Source organism: Neoarius graeffei, chromosome 17 (assembly GCF_027579695.1).
Source record: "Neoarius graeffei isolate fNeoGra1 chromosome 17, fNeoGra1.pri, whole genome shotgun sequence".
In the NCBI taxonomy this organism is placed as follows: domain Eukaryota; kingdom Metazoa; phylum Chordata; class Actinopteri; order Siluriformes; family Ariidae; genus Neoarius; species Neoarius graeffei.
The window spans coordinates 26,057,625-26,079,883 of record NC_083585.1 but is presented as its reverse complement, the minus strand read 5'-3'; the positions used below and the strand labels follow the sequence as shown (position 1 = coordinate 26,079,883).

The window sequence follows — 22,259 nt, the reverse complement described above, 5'->3', positions numbered from 1 at the left end:
ACTGTAATTAGAACAAAACAATTAGGCCTGGTTACCCAATTAAAAGTGTCTAATAACACCATTTATCTGATTTCTGCAGAAGAGAAAGCCCCAGCTTGCCCCATACCAACTTGCAGCCACTTACTTGGAGAGCGATACACCTCCTGCTTTCCCAATGAGCTCCTCGTGATGCAGAACGGCTTCATCCCAAGGAATGTTTAGGAATTTCAGCAGCGTCCGCATCCATTTCTCCGGATGCAAGACGAGCTGCTCATAGTGCATGGGCAGGCACTTGTCGGCTGCCTCCAAACACTGAGTGTACATGGTCTCTATAGCCCGGTTCCACTTTGTGAGGCAGTCCCGGTAGCTGTTTAAGTCAAAGCCAGCGATGGTCACTTTGCGGGAGATCATGGAGTGGACGGAGGCTCGGCCGTCACGAATCATAAGAATAAATTTGGCGCGTGGGAAGATCTTTGCCAAGTACGAAAGGGACTTGAGGGCAAACGGGTCCTTGTTGCACAGGTAAGTGGCTGGCTCACCATGTTTCACAATGATCTCCAGCAGGAAGGCCTGCATGGCCGAGTCTAGCACTTCGTCTGTGACACCGGCTTCATCCAGGCGCATTTTCTCACGTCCCGAGCGGCTCCACATCTGCTTCATGGCCAGGATGCGAGGGATGACGCGCGTCTCTTCACCGCAGCGGACATCCGGGTGCGCGTCCAGCATGGCCCTCATGAGTGTGGTGCCACTGCGAGGCACACCACCTATGAAGATGAGCGGCATGTCCTTGTTGTAGACAAAGGGGGCGCTGATGTTCTGTCCAGTGCGCAGTGTAGCATGCAGGCTGCCCAGCAGTGGCTGGCTTCGCTCCTCGCGCTGGTGGCACTCCATTGCATGCCGACCCAGGTAAAACACCGTTACGGAGCTGATGACCAAGCAGGCCACCAGCAAATTCTGCTTCAGCTTGCCGATCATTTTAGGGCCAGACAAGGAGCCAGGGATGGGCCTGTGCCAGACAGGGTGGGGTTATATTTGGAGAAAGGGGAGGGGAAGGGTTGAGGAGGACACCCACTTTTCAGGACTCCCTGCTGAGGGACGGACGTAGATCAGGATCTTCTCCGTGCGGTTCTTGTTGAGTTCCCACCTCCATCAGGCCTGCAACAACAATCCAGAACAGGGCTTCATCACCCACTCTGATACAGAATTATACCATTTATTCAGGATTATTCATTTAACATGCTGCAAACAGAAAAATGACTGAAAAAGAAAGGAAGCATAAAAACATATGAAACTGAACAAGCAGAATTTAAGAGAAGTAAAAGATAAGGAGATCAGTTTGATATGACACACTTACAGTGTCTTGCAAAAGTATTCATCCCCCTTGGTGTTTGTCCTGTTTTGTCGCATTACAAGCTGGAATTAAAATGGATTTTGGGGGTGTTAGCACCATTTGATTTTGATTTACACAACATGCGTATTCACCCCCCAAAGTCAATACTTTGTAGAGTCACCTTCTGCTGCAATTACAGCTGCAAGTCTCTTGGAGTATGTCTCTATTAGCTTAGCACATCTAGCCACTGGGATTTTTGCCCATTCCTCAAGGCAAAACTGCTCCAACTCCTTCAAGTTAGATGGGTTGCATTGGTGTACAGCAATCTTCAAGTTATGCCACGGATTCTCAATTGGATTGAGGTCTGGGCTTTGATTAGACCATTCCAAGACATTTAAATGTTTCCCTTTAAACCACTCCAGTGTAGCTTTAGCAGTGTGTTTAGGGTCATTGTCCAGCTGGAACGTGAACCTTCGTCCCAGTTTCAAACCTCTGGCCGACTCAAACAGGTTTATCTCCAGAATTGCCCTGTATTTAGTGCCATCCATCTTTCCTTCAGTCCTGACCAGCTTTCCTGTTCCCGCAGATGAAAAGTATCCCCACGGCATGATGCTGCCACCACCATGCTTCACTGTAGGGGTGGTGATCTCAGGGTTTGTGCCACACATGGCATTTCCCATGATGGCCAAAAAGATCAATTTTTGTCTCATTTGACCAGAGAATCTTCTTCCATGTGTTTGGGGAGTCTGCCACAAGCTGTTGAGCAAACTCCAAATGCGTTTTCTTACACAATCGCTTTTTTCTGGCCACTCTTCCATAAAGCCCCACTCTGTGGAGTGTACGGCTTAAAGTGGTCCTATGGACAGATACTCCCATCTCCGCTGTGGATCTCTGCAGCTCCTTCAGTGTTATTGTTGGTGTCTTTGTTGCATCTCTGATTAACGCCCTCCTTGCCCGGTCCGTGAGTTTTGGTGGGCGGCCTTCTCTTATCAGGTTTGTAGTGGTGCCATGTTCTTTCCATTGTGCTATAATGGATTTATAATCCATGCCCCGTGGGATATTCAAAGTGTGAGATATTTTTTATAACCCAACCCTGATCTATACTTCTCCACAACTTTGTCTCTGACCTGTTTGGAGGCTCCTTGGTTTTCATGTTGCTTGCTTAGTCGTGTTGCAGAGTCAGGGTCCTTCCAGAACAGGTTGATTTATACAGACACCATGTGACAGATCATGTGACACTTTGATTGCACACAGGTGGATCTTAATCAACTAATTATGTGACTTATGAAGTGAATTGGTTGGACCAGCTCTTATTTAGGGGTTTCATACGAAAGGGAGTGAATACCTATGCACACTCCAGATTTCTGTTTTTTCATCTTAATTATTGTTTGTGTCACAATAAAACAACAATGTGCCCCTTTAAAGTGGTCGGCATGTTGTGTAAATCAAATGGTGCTAACCCTCCAAAAATCCATTTTAATTCCAGCTTGTAATGCGACAAAACAGGACAAGCACCAAGGGGGATGAATACTTTTGCAAGACACTGTATCTCATCGAGTTTTTGATGTTTGGCTCTCATTCAAACCACAGTTTTTGTATGTATCCCAACAGCACTTCAGGAAAACTCCCCACCAGCAAAAACTACACTCGAGCTTAAAGTCGTTCGAATGCTGACTGCCGAGTGGTAAACTTCACACAATAGGCAGCACATATAAAACTTTACCACACACTGTTGGCTCACACTCGATGGTCATGTTGTGAGGTTTTTCTCCTGTGCTTTTCTTTGACCAAAAGTCCACATGCTGCCCTGAGTAAACTCTGTGCATAAACACACTTGTGGAAGTTGGGAAGAGGAGGATATACATAAAGAACAGCTGGAAGTAGTAGCATAAAGAACAGCTGGAAGTCTTTATTTACCATAAATCTAAAGAAGACAAACATGTAAGCCCATTTTACTGGCAATTCCTCATGCACAGTTTATCTTTGTTAAATCCTTTGATTATTATGGCAAAGGATAATGAGTGGCGTTAAGCTTTTTACACTTTTACTAAACATCATGCACTGAGAATGGTTTCTACTTAGAAAAAAAACAAACCCTACAACTAAAGGATTGTAAATTAAACTCCTTCCTTGTGGACATCTAAAGAAGTGAGTATACAAATGAAATAAAAGTAAAACCAGAACATCAAGGATGTAGTAGCTCATCTGGCCTGCCATCAGAACAACCATGACTATCCAAACATCAAACAGAACTGAAATGTGACGATGTGAAAGAGGACCAACCTCCACGACTAACTGTTTACAACAGGAAAATCAGCGAAGGACTAAGGCCAAGTTTACATTAGATCTCGTTTTCTTCACGGATGCACTATCCGTTTACATTAAAACGCCTGGAAACGCCGGGAAACGGGAATCCGCCAGGGTCCACGTATTCAATCCAGATCGTGTCAGCTCTGGTGCTGTGTAAACATTGAGGATACGCGGATACGCTGTGCTGAGCTCTAGCTGGCGTCGTCATTGGACAACGTCACTGTGACATCCACCTTCCTGATTCGCTGGCGTTGGTCATGTGACGCGACTGCTGAAAAACGGCGCGGACTTCCGCCTTGTATCACCTTTCATTAAAGAGTATAAAAGTATGAAAATACTGCAAATACTGATGCAAATACTGCCCATTGTGTAGTTATGATTGTCTTTAGGCTTGCCATCCTTCCATTTGCAAGTGGTAAGTGATATGCACTGGGATCACACACACAGCGGCTCAGTCCCGAATCACTGCTCGTGCGCTATACTCGCGCGCTGTGTGAGCTGCGCAGGGCCGGAGTGCGCACCCTCCAGAGGGCACTCGCTGTTCAGGGCGGAGTGATTTGGAGCGCAGGATGCCTGCGGAGCCGAGCGTATCCGTGTATTGGTGTTGCTGTGTGCACGCGAATCGTGTATTGGTGTTGCTGTGTGCACGCTAATCGTTTTAAAAACGTTAATCTGATGATCCGCTGATACGGTCTAATGTAAACCCCACCTAAATGTTGTTCCCCGAGGGAAGATCGACCCAAAACATCCATCAGAACTGAATTCGCATGATAAATGAGAGAGGAGATACAATTCTAGTCAGAAGAAAATTAGTGACAGTAACCTAATTAGCAATTCGTTCGCAAAAAACTGACAATACAATGACCAAGTGTTGTGCAGAAGGCCTAGTTCTTTCAAATCAAACAATCAGAACTGAAATCCATTGAGAACTGAGGGAGGAGATACGATTTAACTGAAAAGAAACAAATTTGTAAACAAATTGTTTAAAACAAGAAAATCGACAAACAAACTACCAAGTTTTGTTCCCCGAGGGAAGATCTACCCAAAACATCGATCAGAACTGAAATCGTGTGAGAACAAAATTCGTGAAGTTGACCTAAGTTAATTATCAGTTCGTTAGCATAAATTTGACAATGACCAAGTGTTGTGCAAAAGGACTAGTTCTTTCAAACAAAACAAATCAGAACCAAAATCCATTGAGAACTGAGGGAGGAGATACGATTTAACTGAAAAACAAGTAGTTTACAACAGTAAAATCAACAAAACAAATGACCAAGTTTTGTTCCTCAAGGGAAGATCTACCCAAACCACTGATCAGAACTGGAATTGGATGAGAAATGAGAGAGGAGATACAATTCTAGTGAGAGGCCTGGAAAATTCATTAATTTAGCCTAATTATTAACTCGTTAGCAAAACATTTGACAAAAAACAATGACCAAGTTTTGTGCGGAGTGATGAGTTCTTTCAAACAAAACAATCGGAACGGAAATCTATGGAGAATTGACGGAGGAGATACGATTTCACTGAATTGTGGATGACTGATGCTACGCCATGGTAACAGCCTTATGAGCGAATGAAAATTGATAAATACGGCTTAAAGAGGTCATTTGAAACTACAACTACAACACATTAGCCTTTCCGATGAGAAATATCACAACTGGGGCAAAATATGGATTTCTGTCAACTGATCGAACTGCAGGACAAGATTTTTTCTTTACCTTGTCACTTCTTCATCATAATCCCTAACTCTGAAATACATTACATCAGTACTCCCCTGTGGGCTTTTTTTTTAACAAGATCAGCTGTGAGCTACTGCTCACTTACGTATCCCCCCACTCTCGCTTATATCAGAATGCAAGCAATTGAAGGAACAGGACACTTATGAATGTTGACTTCAACAAATAATTAACCCTGAAACAAGGAAGTAAAGAGCCGTGTCTCCCCCCTAGGGATTTCAAATAGCATCCTGGTAAACCATCATTTTGAAATAGCATTTTGCTTCTTGAAATAGCGTCAAAATCCACCATATATGTTTCGTAAATACATTCAGTCGGTAAACAGGAAGTCGATGTGCGACAGACCTGAAAACGGTATACACGGTATAGAACCCCAAGCTGAAGCTCGGTACCAAATATCAAGCAGTTATGATTTGTAGTTGCTGAGAAAAGTGTTACGAAAATTTTGTAAATCCATGCTATATGTTTCATAAATACATTAAGTCGGTAAACAGGAAGTCGATGTGCGACAGACCTGAAAATGGTACACACGGTATAAAACCCCAAGCTGAAGTTTGCTACCAAGTACCAAGTGGCTATGATTTGTGGTTGCTGAAAAAAAGGGTGTTTTGGACGGATGGAAATACGGAGATACGAACGGACAAAGGTAAAAAAACAGTTCAGAGCGGGGGTATAATAATGATCATAAAAACAAAAACAAACAAACAAACAAACAAAAAAACCCCCAGAAGGCTATCCAGAAAGACTGAATAATTTAATACATCACCTACTTCAAAATCCTGACAATTTCTTACCCAGTATTCTATCAATCTTAACTCACAAGCAAACTGATATGGTGAGATACTAAGAAGTGCCAAGCCTTCTTCAGGCAGCTGTAATGCAGCCAACATCATCTGGCAAATTTTATAGTTCCAGAAGAATCCACTAATCCAGCTTTGTTAAATGACTTGGAAGCATCCAATATGAGAAAGGTCTGGGAGAGACATTTCTTTGATTGCTGCTACTCAACCCAGGAAGGAAGGCAGTCCATATTTCTAGATTCCTTTGAATAAGAACATAAAGTACACTATGAAGCTTCCACCAGATAACACGTCCAGGGAGGATGAGTTTCCATCCCCCCCTCCGTTTTCTCCAATAAGAGATGGGAAAAGTTTCCGTGTACCGATGATACAGTTTTGGAGTTATGAAATCCGTAAAAACAAAACTTGAGCAAGACATTTTTCATTCAATTTCTATACAATTATAAACTTTCAGGTTCAAATTGGGAAACCGAGAGAAAGAAGCTGAAGAAGTGTATGGCATCACCTCCACTGAGACACATCAAAATGAAATAAACATGATGTGATGTCACCTTCAAGTCACAGAAATAGCAGTGAACTGATAACGACACAGATGGGAGACCGCTTCAGCAGGATTCACCCTAACCGAGCTTCAATATCATCACTCATTATCATCATCATACGCCTTACACCCGACACGGGTATTTACAAATTATGTATATGAATTCGATAGTTGGTAAAGATAACGTCACAAAGATATTTCATGTACATTTAACAGTCCTTGTTTTTCGTTTTTGTCTCTTCTGAATGTTAGCTTCTTTACGACCATGATCCAGAAATAAACTGATTTCTTCTATAAGCTTGCGCCACTCTAATCTATCATTCGTCTTGTTATACCATGAGTCCAGGACTCCAGCACGCTTGAGTATCGACTTTAATGTGTCTTTATATCTGAGAAAAGGATGACCAACTTTCCTTGTTCCCTCGGCAAGTTCTCCAAAAAGAAGAATTTTTACAGGTCTTTCATCTGGGAAGCGTATTACATGACCTAACCATCAAAGTCTGTTTTTAACTAATGTAGTTTCTATGTCAGCAGTTTTGGCATCATCACTGTACATCATTATATTACAGGCATTTAGCAGACGCTCTTATCCAGAGCGACATACAACATACCCAGAACAGCCTGGGGAGGATTTAGGGGTTGGGTGCCCTGCTCAAGGGCACTTCAGCCATTCCTGCTGGTCCAGGGAATCGAACCAGTGACCTTTTGGTCCTAAAGCTGCTTCTCTAACCATTAAGCCACCATTGTGAGCTGCTTTGTATTTTCCAGGATGAGGTGTTCCCACTTATAATCCCCAGATGTCTTTTTTAAATCCAAATCAGCATGCACACTGATCATAAGCCCTCGCGTCATTTACAACATGGTGAGACGCTGACAATACGGTTTACACCGAGATTTGATTTCTTTTTTGGAAAAAAAAGGAACCCACACCACAAAACCCTCACTGTTTTGGCTGCATGGAGTGAATTTCCTGGGTTTTGAAACTGGATGCCGACAAAAACCCGTTTTCCGTTTCAGAATGGCAGTTCCGTTTCGGACAAGCGATTCCGTGATTTTTCCGTGATTGCAGAAAATCATCATCCCTACACATGTCTCCTTTCTCAAGGGGAAATAAGCTCAGCAAGAAATAAGTTCAAGAGCTAACATATGTAATAACAGATGCAAGTGGATTAAAATTAGGCACCTCTTAATCAGATCAATATAGCGCTTACCTAAGCCAAAAAGAGTATGAAACAGAAAATCTCACATGACCTGACTGAGCGTTTTTCCATGCTGCACAGTGAGGAGGACGGTGAGAAAACAAAGAACGACCCAAAGATTAAAGTTTCAGAATTGCACGGTTCAGCAGATTCTTAGGGTCGGCGCATTTTAAAATCAATTTAGATGTTGCCTCCATAACAGGGCCTGTGGAAGTGTCCCAAGCCCTACAGAGAAAATAAAGTGAAGTGAAGGGGCTGGGATCATGTGTCTTAGTCAGATGGGATCAAACAGACATGCACACCATCGGCAGGTTGATACAAGGAAAAAACACTCGCGATAAAATATGACCGTGAATGTTACTGGGTGTTACGGGAAGAGGCTCTGTGCTGCAGTTCTGTGCAGGGGGAGTCTTCACCACATTTTAACTGTAGATGTGTTGGTTATACTAAAACCAGTGTTTTGTAGAAAAAACTGCAGTACTTTCAGCTCGACATTAACTTTTTAATCCACTTGTCCAGTTGGACAAGCAGCAAGATTTTCACTTGTCCTGACCATAACCTTTTTATTCTTGTGTACAGTATTTACTAGCTCAATGAAAGGGAAGTGATTAAAGGTAGACGGCCTTTCAGATTTTCAAGTTCAGGTCATAAAAAGAATTTTCCCCGACACCCAATTATTTTTGTTGAGTGGACTGAAAACTACTGAATTCGAATCACAGACTTCCAATTTTATTATTATTTTTAAAAATAGAACAATTAATGAATTTATCTCCACGTGGCCCTAAAGTCTTCACTATTTTTTCCTGCTTCACCATGACCCAATTCAAGATACTACGTCATGCATGACATGGTGGGCGTTCCCTGTTCACGCAAGGCATTGTGGGATACAAATTTGAAACAGGAGAGAAAAATGGAGGATGTGAGCGTGCAAATGAAACGTGAAAGACCGACTACAGTAACGGAAAGCGAGAAGAAAAGACGTTATGTTATATACGAAGGAAAGGAAACGCAGGACCAAACTAATAAATATTGGCGGTCAGCGAGCACCTCGGTGTGATCAGCTGTTCGTTTATCGACAAAATGATAGAACTGTCAGTGCATGGTGTGTGCCATCTGAGGGATCAGAGATCATGGGTGTTCAACTTAGGCTTGAGCCCTTTGCCCAAAATTCCTCTAGATTCCGTGAATCATTTAATTATTTTTATTGCACATTTTGGGACACACTGTGCAGCTTGGTTATTTACAACCCCGATTCCAAAAAAGTTGGGACAAATACAAATTGCAAGTAAAAACAGAATGCAATGATGTGGAAGTTTCAAAATTCCATATTTTATTCAGAATAGAGCATAGATGACATATCAAATGTTTAAACTGAGAAAATGTATCATTTAAAGACAAAAATTAGGTGATTTTAAATTTCATGACAACAACACATCTCAAAAAAGTTGGGACAAGGCCATGTTTACCACTGTGAGACATCCCCTTTTCTCTTTACAACAGTCTGTAAACGTCTGGGGACTGAGGAGACAAGTTGCTCAAGTTTAGGGATAGGAACGTTAACCCATTCTTGTCTAATGTAGGATTCTAGTTGCTCAACTGTCTTAGGACTTTTGTAGTATCTTCTGTTTTATGATGCGCCAAATGTTTTCTATGGGTGAAAGATCTGGACTGCAGGCTGGCCAGTTCAGTACCCGGACCCTTCTTCTACGCAGCCATGATGCTGTAATTGATGCAGTATGTGGTTTGGCATTGTCATGTTGGAAAATGCAAGGTCTTCCCTGAAAGAGACGTCGTCTGGATGGGAGCATATGTTGCTCTAGAACCTGGATATACCTTTCAGCATTGATGGTGTCTTTCCAGATGTGTAAGCTGCCCATGCCACACGCACTAATGCAACCCCATACCATCAGAGATGCAGGCTTCTGAACTGAGCGCTGATAACAACTTGGGTCGTCCTTCTCCTCTTTAGTCCGAATGACACGGCGTCCCTGATTTCCATAAAGAACTTCAAATTTTGATTCGTCTGACCACAGAACAGTTTTCCACTTTGCCACAGTCCATTTTAAATGAGCCTTGGCCCAGAGAAGACGTCTGCGCTTCTGGATCATGTTTAGATACGGCTTCTTCTTTGAACTATAGAGTTTTAGCTGGCAACGGCGGATGGCACGGTGAATTGTGTTCACAGATAATGTTCCCTGGAAATATTCCTGAGCCCATTTTGTGATTTCCAATACAGAAGCATGCCTGTATGTGATGCAGTGCCGTCTAAGGGCCCGAAGATCACGGGCACCCAGTATGGTTTTCCGGCCTTGACCCTTACGCACAGAGATTCTTCCAGAGTCTCTGAATCTTTTGATGATATTATGCACTGTAGATGATGATATGTTCAAACTCTTTGCAATTTTACACTGTCGAACTCCTTTCTGATATTGCTCCACTATTTGTCGGCACAGAATTAGGGGGATTGGTGATCCTCTTCCCATCTTTACTTCTGAGAGCTGCTGCCACTCCAAGATGCTCTTTTTATACCCAGTCATGTTAATGACCTATTGCCAATTGACCTAATGAGTTGCAATTTGGTCCTCCAGCTGTTCCTTTTTTGTACCTTTAACTTTTCCAGCCTCTTATTGCCCCTGTCCCAACTTTTTTGAGATGTGTTGCTGTCATGAAATTTCAAATGAGCCAATATTTGGCATGAAATTTCAAAATGTCTCACTTTCGACATTTGATATGTTGTCTATGTTCTATTGTGAATACAATATCAGTTTTTGAGATTTGTAAATTATTCCATTCCGTTTTTATTTACAATTTGTACTTTGTCCCAACTTTTTTGGAATTGGGGTTGTATTTAACCCACTGCACATATTCTCTTCTCACACATTCAGGTCATGACTCTTTTTCATCTTCATCCTGTGACCCATTTTTGCACATACTGTAGAGACTGGACTTCAAAACAACCCAAGGACACATTCCTTAAATGTGTATTTTTCAAATTTAATATTTTAGATTCTTCTTATTTTTTATATAACTATCCATCCATTATCTCTAGCCGCTTTATCCTGTTCTACAGGGTTGCAGGCAAGCTGGAGCCTATCCCAGCTGACTACGGGCGAAAGGCGGGGTACACCCTGGACAAGTCGCCAGGTCATCACAGGGCTGACACATAGACACAGACAACCATTCACACTCACACCTACGGTCAATTTAGAGTCACCAGTTAACCTAACCTGCATGTCTTTGGACTGTGGGGGAAACCGGAGCACCCGGAGGAAACCCACGCGGACACGGGGAGAACATGCAAACTCTGCACAGAAAGGCCCTCGCCGGCCACGGGGCTCGAACCCAGACCTTCTTGCTGTGAGGTGACCGTGCTAACCACTACACCACCATACCGCCCCTATTATATAACTACTTTTGTCTATTTAATTTTTTTTTTTATCTTAACTGTTCAAGCACCAACCACCAAAGCAAATTCCTTGTATGTGAGAACGTACTTGGCAATAAACTTGATTCAGATTCTGATATTATGCAACAGAGAGGGTGAAATATCTAATTCCCTTGGTATCTTTCTTTGAGGAACACCGTTTTTAAACATTTCAATAATTTTCTCATGTACTGGAGATCCTCGGCCCATCATTGCTGCTCAAAGACTAGGTCTTTCCTGGATACTGATTTTACACCTAATAGTGATTACAGTCACCTGTTTCAAATATCACATAATTATTTAATTGGCGGCATGGTGGTGTAGTGGTTAGCATGGTCGCCTCACAGCAAGAAGGTCCGGGTTCGAGCCCCGTGGCCGGCAAGGGCCTTTCTGTGTGGAGTTTGCATGTTCTCCCCGTGTCTGCGTGGGTTTCCTCTGGGTGCTCCGGTTTCCCCCACAGCCCAAAGACATGCAGGTTAGGTTAACTGGTGACTCTAAATTGACCGTAGGTGTGAATGTGAGTGTGAATGGTTGTGGGTCTCTGTGTGTCAACCCTGTGATGACCTGGCGACTTGTCCAGGGTGTACCTTGCCTCTCGCCCATAGTCAGCTGGGATGGGCTCCAGCTTGCCCGCGACCCTGCACAGGATAAGCGGCTACGGATAATGGATGGATGGTAATTAAGCCTTTTGTTTCAGTATTCAGAGAGATTACAACCAACCAACCAACCAACCAAAACAAACAAACAAAAGTCTTCAGTCACACATTCAGACCCATCATGACCTTTGTTCAACATTCAATATTTTGGTCAGTACACACAACCTGACACTGATGTCTGAGAAACAAGAGACTACAGGCTCGACTGACATCAGTAAAACCCAGAGGAAATTTTTGACATCAGATACGAGGACATCAAGGACAGTATGTACATGAAACATTATGATATGCTGGAACAAACTCATTTACTGTAGTGTGCCATTTCACAAACATTAAGAGTTAGTGGAATCTATCAGGAACAGGCCGTCTTCATAATTCATACTCCTGACATCTTCGGGATTATTCCTGGGCAGTAATGAAAAAAGGAAAAAGCTGAGAACAACACAGATGCTGCTCTCTATCCAAAGGAAATAAATGGAACACTGAGAAAGATGGCAATGTTACAGGCATGGCAAGCAGACAGAGGAAATCCGTGTGCGCATGTGCAGGTTTACCTCCTTCTTTTCCTACTTCTTTTGGGTTTTACGGCAGTTGGCATCCACAGTGTTGCATTACTGCCATCTACAGGTTTACCTTTGGCCATGCACTGACAGTTCCATCATTCTGTCTCTAAACGAACAGCTGATCACACCGAGGTGCTCGCTGACCGCCGATATTTATTAGTTTGGTCCTGCGTTTCCTTTCCTTCGTATAGAACATAACGTCTTTTCTTCTTGCTTTCCGTTTCGGTCTTTCACGTTTCATTCGCACACTCACGTCCTCCATTTTTCTCCCCTGTTTCAAATTTGTATCCCACAATGTCTTGCGCAAACGGGGAAAGCCCACCACATGATGCATGATGTAGTATCTTGAATTGGGTCATGGTGAAGCAGGAAAAAATAGCAGAGAATTTAGGGCCATGTGGCTCTAAATACATTAATTGTTCTGTGATTCGAATTCAGTAGCTTTCAGTCCACTAAACAAAAATAACTGGGTGTTGGGGTAAATTATTTTTATGACCTACACTTGAAAAATCTGAAAGGCATTCTACCTTTAAAAATTCTAACCTAGATTGAAAAATTTCATTCTGACCTCTAACAGGAACAATATTAGAATCTCAAACACCTTTTGTTTTATTAATTTTACACACTTAGGACAGGTGAGACATACAGTGGTGCTTGAAAGTTTGTGAACCCTTTAGAATTTTCTATATTTCTGCATAAATATGACCCAAAACATCATCAGATTTTCACACAAGTCCTGAAAGTAGATAAAGAGAACCCAGTTAAACAAATGAGACAAAAATATTATACTGGTCATTTATTTATTGAGAAAAATGATCCAATATTACATATCTATGAGTGGCAAAAGTATGTGAATCTTTGCTTTCAGTATCTGGTGTGACCCCCTTGTGCAGCAATAACTGCAACTAAATTTTTCCGGTAACTGTTGATCAGTCCTGCACACCGGCTTGGAGGAATTTTAGCCCATTCCTCCGTACAGAACAGCTTCAACTCTGGGATGTTGGTGGGTTTCCTCACATGAACTGCTCGCTTCAGGTCCTTCCACAACATTTCGATTGGATTAAGGTCAGGACTTTGACTTGGCCATTCCAAAACATTCACTTTATTCTTCTTTAACCATTCTTTGGTAGAACGACTTATGTGCTTAGGGTCGTTGTCTTGTTGCATGACCCACCTTCTCTTGAGATTCAGTTCATGGACAGATGTCCTGACATTTTCCTTTAGAATTCGCTGGTATAATTCAGAATTCATTGTTCCATCAATGATGGCAAGCCATCCTGGCCCAGATGCAGCAAAACAGGCCCAAACCATGATACTACCACCACCATGTTTCACAGATGGGATAAGGTTCTTATGCTGGAATGCAGTGTTTTTGTTTCTCCAAACATAACACTTCTCATTTAAACCAAAACATTCTATTTTGGTCTCATCCGTCCACAAAACATTTTTCCAATAGCCTTCTGGCTTGTCTACGTGATCTTTAGCAAACTGCAGATGAGCAGCAATGTTCTTTTTAGAGAGCAGTGGCTTTCTCCTTGCAACCCTGCCATGCACACCATTGTTGTTCAGTGTTCTCCTGATGGTGAACTCATGAACATTAGCCAATGTGAGAGAGGCCTTCAGTTGCTTAGAAGTTACCCTGGGGTCCTTTGTGACCTCGCTGACTATTACACACCTTGCTCTTGGAGTGATCTTTGTTGGTCGACCACTCCTGGGGAGGGTAACAATGGTCTTGAATTTCCTCCATTTGTACACAATCTGTCTGACTGTGGATTGGTGGAGTCCAAACTCTTTAGAGATGGTTTTGTAACCTTTTCCAGCCTGATGAGCATCAACAACGCTTTTTCTGAGGTCCTCAGAAATCTCCTTTGTTCCTGCCATGATACACTTCCACAAACGTTTTGTGAAGATCAGATTTTGATAGATCCCTGTTCTTTAAATAAAACAGGGTGCCCACTCACACCTGATTGTCATCCCATTGATTGAAAACACCTGACTCTAATTTCACCTTCAAATTAACTGCTAATCCTAGAGGTTCACATACTTTTGCCACTCACATATGTAATATTGGATCATTTTCCTCAATAAATAAATGACCAAGTGTAATATTTTTTGTCTCTTTTGTTTAACTGGGTTCTCTTTATCTACTTTTAGGCCTTGTGTGAAAATCTGATGATGTTTTGGGTCATATTTATGCAGAAATATAGAAAATTCTAAAGGGTTCACAAACTTTCAAGCACCACTGTAAAGCCATTCATGAACCTTGTAGATATGAGACAAATATGGGTAAGAAAGAGAATGAGAGCAAGACAGACCTTGAAGTTGAGAAATTTCTTTGCCAAGAATATTTCTTTTTCAAGCTGGAAAAAAACCGACTCCACATTCCAAAATCGTGATTGTATAAATCATGTTAGATTAGAAACACCAGGTTCTTGGCTGAAGAGATGACACATTAACTGAAAAGCCCATTCTCACAACACACTGGGCCAAATTAATGTTAAATCTAAGCAAAGGTAATCAGATGCAGAACAAACAATATACAAAATAAATCTAACAAGTAACCACAAAGCAGGTTACTCTTCTTTCTCCTTTCTCCCCTCTCATTTTTGTAAAACACAAAGAGAGTCCCTGCAGAGAAATTCATCTGAAAACATCAACACACAATCAAATATGCCACAACTACACTCAGACTAAGTCCATATCCTTATGTAGATTCAATTCCATCGGAGAGGAACCAACCCAGGAGGCCTTGAAACTGATTTACTACTGTGGTCAAGCAATGTTTGCTCTCACGTTTCAGCTTGGTGAAACTGAAATCAAGAAAGTGTTGGTATTAAATTAACAGCGCTTCTTCACTTCTGTTACGGATATCCTCCATTGGATTTTCCATTGATCTGTTTGGGAATTCTCCATGGACCCGTGCGGCAACCAGACCACATCAACACTTAATAATGAGTGCTTCAGCCAGACTTGATAGGCAACATGTGAAGGGTCATTCCTGGTCTGTTTTACAAAAATGGGAGGGGAGAAAGGAGAAAGAAGGTTCTTCTGACTCAACTCAAAGTGAAGAGACCAAGATCACAACTGATGTGCTTCCTGCGAATCATTTCAGGATTTGGCGGCCAACCAGGAGGCCTTCCAATGCTACATCCTGGAGTAATTTCTGGGAAATGCACATTCTTTGAGGAGGTCCTCTTCTCATTCTTGCAGTTTCTCAACAAGACCTTGAACCTGTCTACAGATACCTTCTCCTGGAACAAACCGACCACTTCTTTGAAGGCCCTGTTGTAAGACTTCATGGTTCTTGAATAGGACTGGTCAGAAGGTGTTGATTGCTGTTTTATAGCGGCATCTCTGATCGCAATTCCAGTTGCAATTTATATTATTATAATGTTCTAATTCATTGTTGTTTCATTAATAACAGCAAATTCACAGGGACTTGTACATCAGTCATACCACATGATCTAAATCTAATAATAAACATTTGTACAAAGAAATACAAAGAACAAAAAAAAAAAAACATATTGCTGATAGGGTGAAGAAGTTTTCTGCAAGTAGACGTCACACGGAAAGTCTTGAAGACTTCTGGTTTCTCTGGAGCACAACAATCTGCATTTTTTACATTTCCTTATAAACTTTATAAGAGAGACACTGGTGAGGGAACAACTGTTTATACAGTGGATATAAAAAGTGTACATGCCCCGTTAAAATGATAGGTTTTTCTGACGTTAAAAAAAAAAAAAAAAAAAAGAGAGCCCACAATAAATAATTTCAAAAATTTTCCCACCTTTAATGTGACCTATAACCTGTACAATTCAATTGAAAAATAAGCAAATCTGTTAAGGGGGAAAAACATGAAAATTTTTTTTTAAATGTACAATAAGCTGGTTGCATAAGTGTGCACACCTTTAAACTAATACTTTGTTGAAGCACCTTTTGATTTAATTACAGCATTCAGTCTTTTTGGGTTCACACCTGCCATCTATTAAAATGACTCTGATTAACCCCAAATAAAGTTCAGACATTTACTCAGTTGCATCCTCCAGCAAAAGCCAGGGTTCACAGAGAGCTTACAAAGCATCACAGGGATCTCAGTGTTGAAAGGTGTCAGTCAGGAGAAGGGGACAAAAACATTTCCACGGCATTAGATATACCATGGAGCACAGTGAAGACAGTCATCAAGAAGTGGAGAAAATATGGGACAACAGTGACATTACCGAGAACTGGACGTCCCTCCAAAATTGATGAAAAGACAAGACGAAAACTGGTCAGGGAGGCTGCCGAGAGGCCGACGGCAACACTGAAGGAGCTGCAGGGATTTCTGGCAAGTACTGGTTGTGTACTACATGTGACAACAATCTCCCGTATTCTCCATATGTCTGGACTATGAGGTAGGGTCAAAGAAAAACATCCAGGCCTGGCTAAATTTTGCAAAAAATTACATCAACTCTCCCAAAAGCATGTGGGAAAATGTGTTATGGTCTGATGAAACCAAGGTTGAACTTTTTGGTCAGAACTCTAAAAGGTATGTTTGGAACAAAAACAACACTGCACATCACCAAAAGAACACCATAGCCACGGTGAAGCACGGTGGTGGCAGCATCATGTTTTGGGGTTGGTTTTCTTCAGCTGGAACAGGCGCTTTAGTCAAGGTGGAGGGAATTATGAACAGTTCTAAATACCAGTCAATTTTGGCCCAAAACCTTCAGGTGTCTGCTAGAAAGATGAAGATGAAGAGGAATTTCATCTTTCAGCACGACAATGACCTGAAGCATACATCAAAATCAACAAAAGAATGGCTTCACCAGAAGAAAATTAAAGTTTTGGAACGGCCCAGCCAGAGCCCAGACCTATATCCAATTGAAAATCTGTGGGGTGACCTGAAGAGGGCTGTGCACAAGAGATGCCCTCACAATCTGACAGATCTGGAGTGCTTTTGCAAGGAAGAGTGGGCAAATACTGCCAAGTTTAGATGTGGCAGGCTGATAGACTCCGACCCAAAAAGACTGAATGCTGTAATTAAATCAAAAGGTGCTTCAACAAAGTATTAGTTTAAGGGTGTGCACACTTATGCAACCAGCTTATTGTACGCTTTTTATTTTTTATGCTTTTCCCCCCAACAGATTTGTTTGTTTTTCAATTGAATTGTACAGGTTATAGGTCACATTAAAGGTGGGAAACGTTTTGAAATTATTTATCATGGTCTCATTTTTTTACATCAGAAAAACCGATCATTTTATCGGGGTGTGTACACTTTTTATATCCACTGTAGCTGTTAAGATGTACAAACAGGCTGTAATTTCTCTCATGTCAACTTGTTTACATTCCACAACATAAGTGTAACTGCAAACATTTAAAAAGCATGACATCATTCATTATTAATAATTAGTATAAATACAGAGGTGATTTCCTATAATTACCTGCTCCGATTATTGAGAAATAGTCCAAATTTCTTGACCAATCACCTTGAGTGACTCAGAAAAATGGTGGCCAATTGCTTCATCACCATAAGTGAGGAAAAATTACAAACTATGAAAGAAAATGCTGTTCCTAAAAGCACTAAAGATGCTACGAAGTTTGGTCTAAAACTATTCAGAGGTAAAATATGTCTGTTTCAAAACAATGTATTTTATGTGACTTGGCGGAGATAAGTGACAAGTCTGCGCTGCGCCTTTATTACATTTGCATGCTGCTTTTGAAGATTGAAATAAATGATTTTTTTTAAATATGATTTTTTTTAATAATCACCTGTGTATTTATACTAAAACAATGATCTGCCTCAGGCTTAGTGAATATCGGTGATTATTATACTGTACATACAGGCCACTTTCTCCATGGAATAAAAACATGTATTCTATTCCCTTCTAGCGGATTTACTGATGGCATGTAATATTGTTATCATATCACATATCCTCCATGTATTACGCCACTCTCCCCAATGGAGAATGAGCGTGCAATATTGTAACTATATTGCATGTTGCCAAGACAACATGACGTCACACGTTGGAGCTCATGTGGATATCCAATGACAAAACTTTTCTGCTGTGCACGTGCAGAATCATTTCTTTGTCAACCGGGAAGGAAAGAAGACAAAGCTAATCCAGTGCTACTGCTAGGATTAAGCACTAAATAAATAAGGTGAAAACTGAAACTAAAGACCCGCTGAACACCCAAAAGGCTACCAAAACTTCATTATATATTCTTCATGCATATTTACAAGAGAAAAACACACCAACGGACATTGAAAAACTGGAAGAGAGACACATCAGAGACGTAAAACTTCTGCGCTAGCGAGTGACTGTGACAGTTTGTAAACAAACATGGCCGCAAGGTTTGCTTCATTAAAAGCGGAAGATTTTGAGAGAATTTTGGCTGCCGGGTCGCTCCGTTGTGTGTAGCTGTCGATGTTGATTTTAAAAGTAACCAAGCAAATTACACAGGGAAAATAATATTCGGCTTGACTACGCTAGCATTGGCCTTTGCTAACACTACACTGGCTGGAAGGTAACTGGAATGCCATGCTAACAGCACCAAGTTGCAGGTAAGCTCGCATTGGCTTTTGAAAATGCTGATATGAAGAGTGTGTGTAGTAGTATAATAATAATAATAATAATAATAATAATAAAAAATAATAGGCAGGGCGGCACGGTGGTGTAGTGGTTAGTGCTATCGCCTCACAGCAAGAAGGTCTGGGTTCGAGCCCCGTGGCCGGCGAGGGCCTTTCTGTGCGGAGTTTGCATGTTGTCCGCGTGGGTTTCCTCCGGGTGCTCCGGTTTCCCCCACAGTCCAAAGACATGCAGGTTAGGTTAACTGGTGACTCTAAATTGAGCGTAGGTGTGAGTGTGAATGGTTGTCTGTGTCTATGTGTCAGCCCTGTGATGACCTGGCGACTTGTCCAGGGTGTACCCCGCCTTTCGCCCGTAGTCAGCTGGGATAGGCTCCAGCTTGCCTGCGACCCTGTAGAACAGGATAAAGCGGCTAGAGATAATGAGATGAGATGAGATAAATAGGCACCGTAGGACTCCACTGTGCTCAGACGCATAATTTCAGAAATGTTATTTCTCTAGTCTAGAGCTGTGCGGTTAACTGAAAATTCGGTCAATTGAGGGGTTTTTTTCACCACCAAAAATCATAACCGAGCATGAGCAAAAATACCGGAAGTCTTGGGCCCAGAGTGCGAATTACCCCACCATAATTGGGGGGTACCATCATGGTCCACTATCATATCAATCCCCCCCCCCCCCCCCCCCCCCCCGGTCCCGTCCCGTCTCGTCTATGGAAGTCCGTGTCAGTAACTCAACACAATAACTCTGAACAATAATTTTTAATGTTATTAAGAAGCATGACAAACCATACAGTAGTACCACAGAAGAAAAACAGCAGTACAACCTGATAACCTTCTTTGTCAGAACAAACTGGGTATCAACACTACAAATGAGTCACATACACATGCAGAACAGTCCTGCTGAATGTCTTGCTCTCTTTCGTCCTGCTGTGCCTCTCCTGTCTGCTGGGAACCCATTTTCTTTATTCACATGAACAGTGTATAAAACCTAACTGCACCTACACTTGTACTGGAATTGTCTGTAGATCTTAGTGCTAATATTTACTACTTACTCTTTTAGCACCAAAAAAATGCCTGATGTCTGGCCCTTTTCTTTTCCTCGTGTTTGGCCTACTGTCTCTGTGAATAAACTCAAACAGGGTACTCAGATGAAACTATGAATATCTTAAAAATAATACAAAAGGAATGTAAGTAAAAACAATAGAAAACAAATTCAAATACTAGCATATGTACTAGGCTATTTTGCCTAGGCTAGCCTACTACCTGGCTCTTTTTATGTTGCCCCCAGAGGTTCTGATTGTAATTTTACATAGGCTTAGCTCGGCCTACATCAGAACTTCTTGTGCCTAATCACACACACAGGATGGGCCTATGTGCCAAATGAATTTCAGAAGGGCACAATTTATTCATGATAAAATGAGAATGGAAACATACGGAGTTCTTCTCCTTTGAAATGAGAATCGTTTCTATACCACACTGTAATAAGCTTGATTTAAATAGAGACTCAGGTGGGGTTTACATTAGACCGTATCAGCGGATCATCAGATTAACGTTTTTAAAACGATTAGCGTGCACACAGCAACACCAATACACGATTCGCGTGCACACAGCAACACCAATACACGGATACGCTCGGCTCCGCAGGCATCCTGCGCTCCAAATCACTCCGCCCTGAACAGCGAGTGCCCTCTGGAGGGTGCGCACTCCGGCCCTGCGCAGCTCACAGAGCGCGCGAGTGAAGTGCACAAGCAGTGATTCGGGACTGAGCCGCTGTGTGTGTGATCCCAGTGCATATCACTTACCACTCGCAAGTGGAAGGATGGCAAGCCTAAAGACAATCATAACTACACAATGGGCAGTATTTGCATCAGTATTTGCAGTATTTTCATACTTTTATACTCTTTAATGAAAGGTGATACAAGGCGGAAGTCCGTGCCGTTTTTCAGCAGTCACGTCACATGACCAACGCCAGCGAATCAGGAAGGTGGATGTCACAGTGACGTTGTCCAATGACGACGCCAGCTAGAGCTCAGCACAGTGTATCCGCGTATTCTCAATGTTTACACAGCACCGGACCAGATACGATCTAGATTGAATACGTGGACCCTGGCGGATTCCCGTTTCCCGGCGTTTCCAGGCGTTTTAATGTAAACGGACAGTGCATCCGCGAAGAAAACGAGACAGATACGGTAAACTTGGCCTTAGCTTATCTTGCTAAATAACGTTGGTAACTAACGTTAACGTCCGTCCACTGTAGCCTTCTGGCCTCAGTGGGTAAGTAATTCAACGTATAAAGACATGACATGAGCTGAAAGAAGAATCACTTTAATAAATGGAAGTTGTAAAATAACACATTTTCAACAGGCTAAAAGTTGGTTAGCAACTAACATTACCAATGCACGTCTTCTGCTGCAAACCACAGACTAGCGCTGCGGTGACTAAAAATAGTACGGTCCACAATAGGGGTGTCTGTCTGAAATCGATTTACATTAAAATGTTCCTACAATAAGAATGCCGAATGGGAGTTGGTTTGAATTATATATTCCTTTTCACAATATCAGAAAAAAATATCGGACCCCCCAAAACTTATATTTTTGTCTCTTTGGGGGGTACTGGGTCTTCATTGGGGGGTATAGTACCCCCCAGTACCCCCCGTAATTCGAACTATGCTTGGGCCTCATGCATTCTTATGTGGTAGCAAAAATTTGAAATGTCCGACAAGGATAACACTAACCAAATGCAAGAAGACACTCAAGACAGAAGCTCTATCTGGAAATATTTCAAAAAAGAAGACAAGAAACAGAAGTATGCAGATTGCACAATATGCCAGAAGGCCATTCGTGCTGAATATGGAAATACTACAAACCTAAGAAAACACATTCAAAGCAAACACAAGATGGTGTATACTGAGTTATGTAAATTAACTCAATCTCAAATTTCAAAAAGATCGTGAAAGATGAGTTCACAATTGTTTTAAGAGATATACTGGACATTGAGCCTGTCACTGGTTTGATCGATTTACAGCTCCAGCGAACATTTTTGCACCAAAAACTGCCTGTAGGACATAGACTTGGCTAGCGAGCTGTGCAGCCGTGCCAATTCTCAAAAAACACTGCCATAAATCCCCAAAGTCAAAGTGTCCCATATACGTTTTTG

General features: G+C 41.9%; 1 protein-coding gene across 4 annotated transcripts in view; it reads right to left on the bottom strand.

Annotated features, from left to right (window-relative positions):
- Window positions 1-22,259, bottom strand: part of tpst1 (tyrosylprotein sulfotransferase 1) — a 162,339-nt gene that overhangs the window by 118,883 nt on the left and 21,197 nt on the right. For all 4 annotated transcript variants that reach the window (XM_060943901.1, XM_060943904.1, XM_060943902.1 and 1 more), the window contains exon 2: window positions 125-1,134. In XM_060943901.1, the coding sequence (XP_060799884.1) occupies window positions 125-954 (830 nt within the window). In that variant the 5' untranslated portion in view covers window positions 955-1,134. The remainder of the gene's footprint in view (window positions 1-124; window positions 1,135-22,259) is intronic.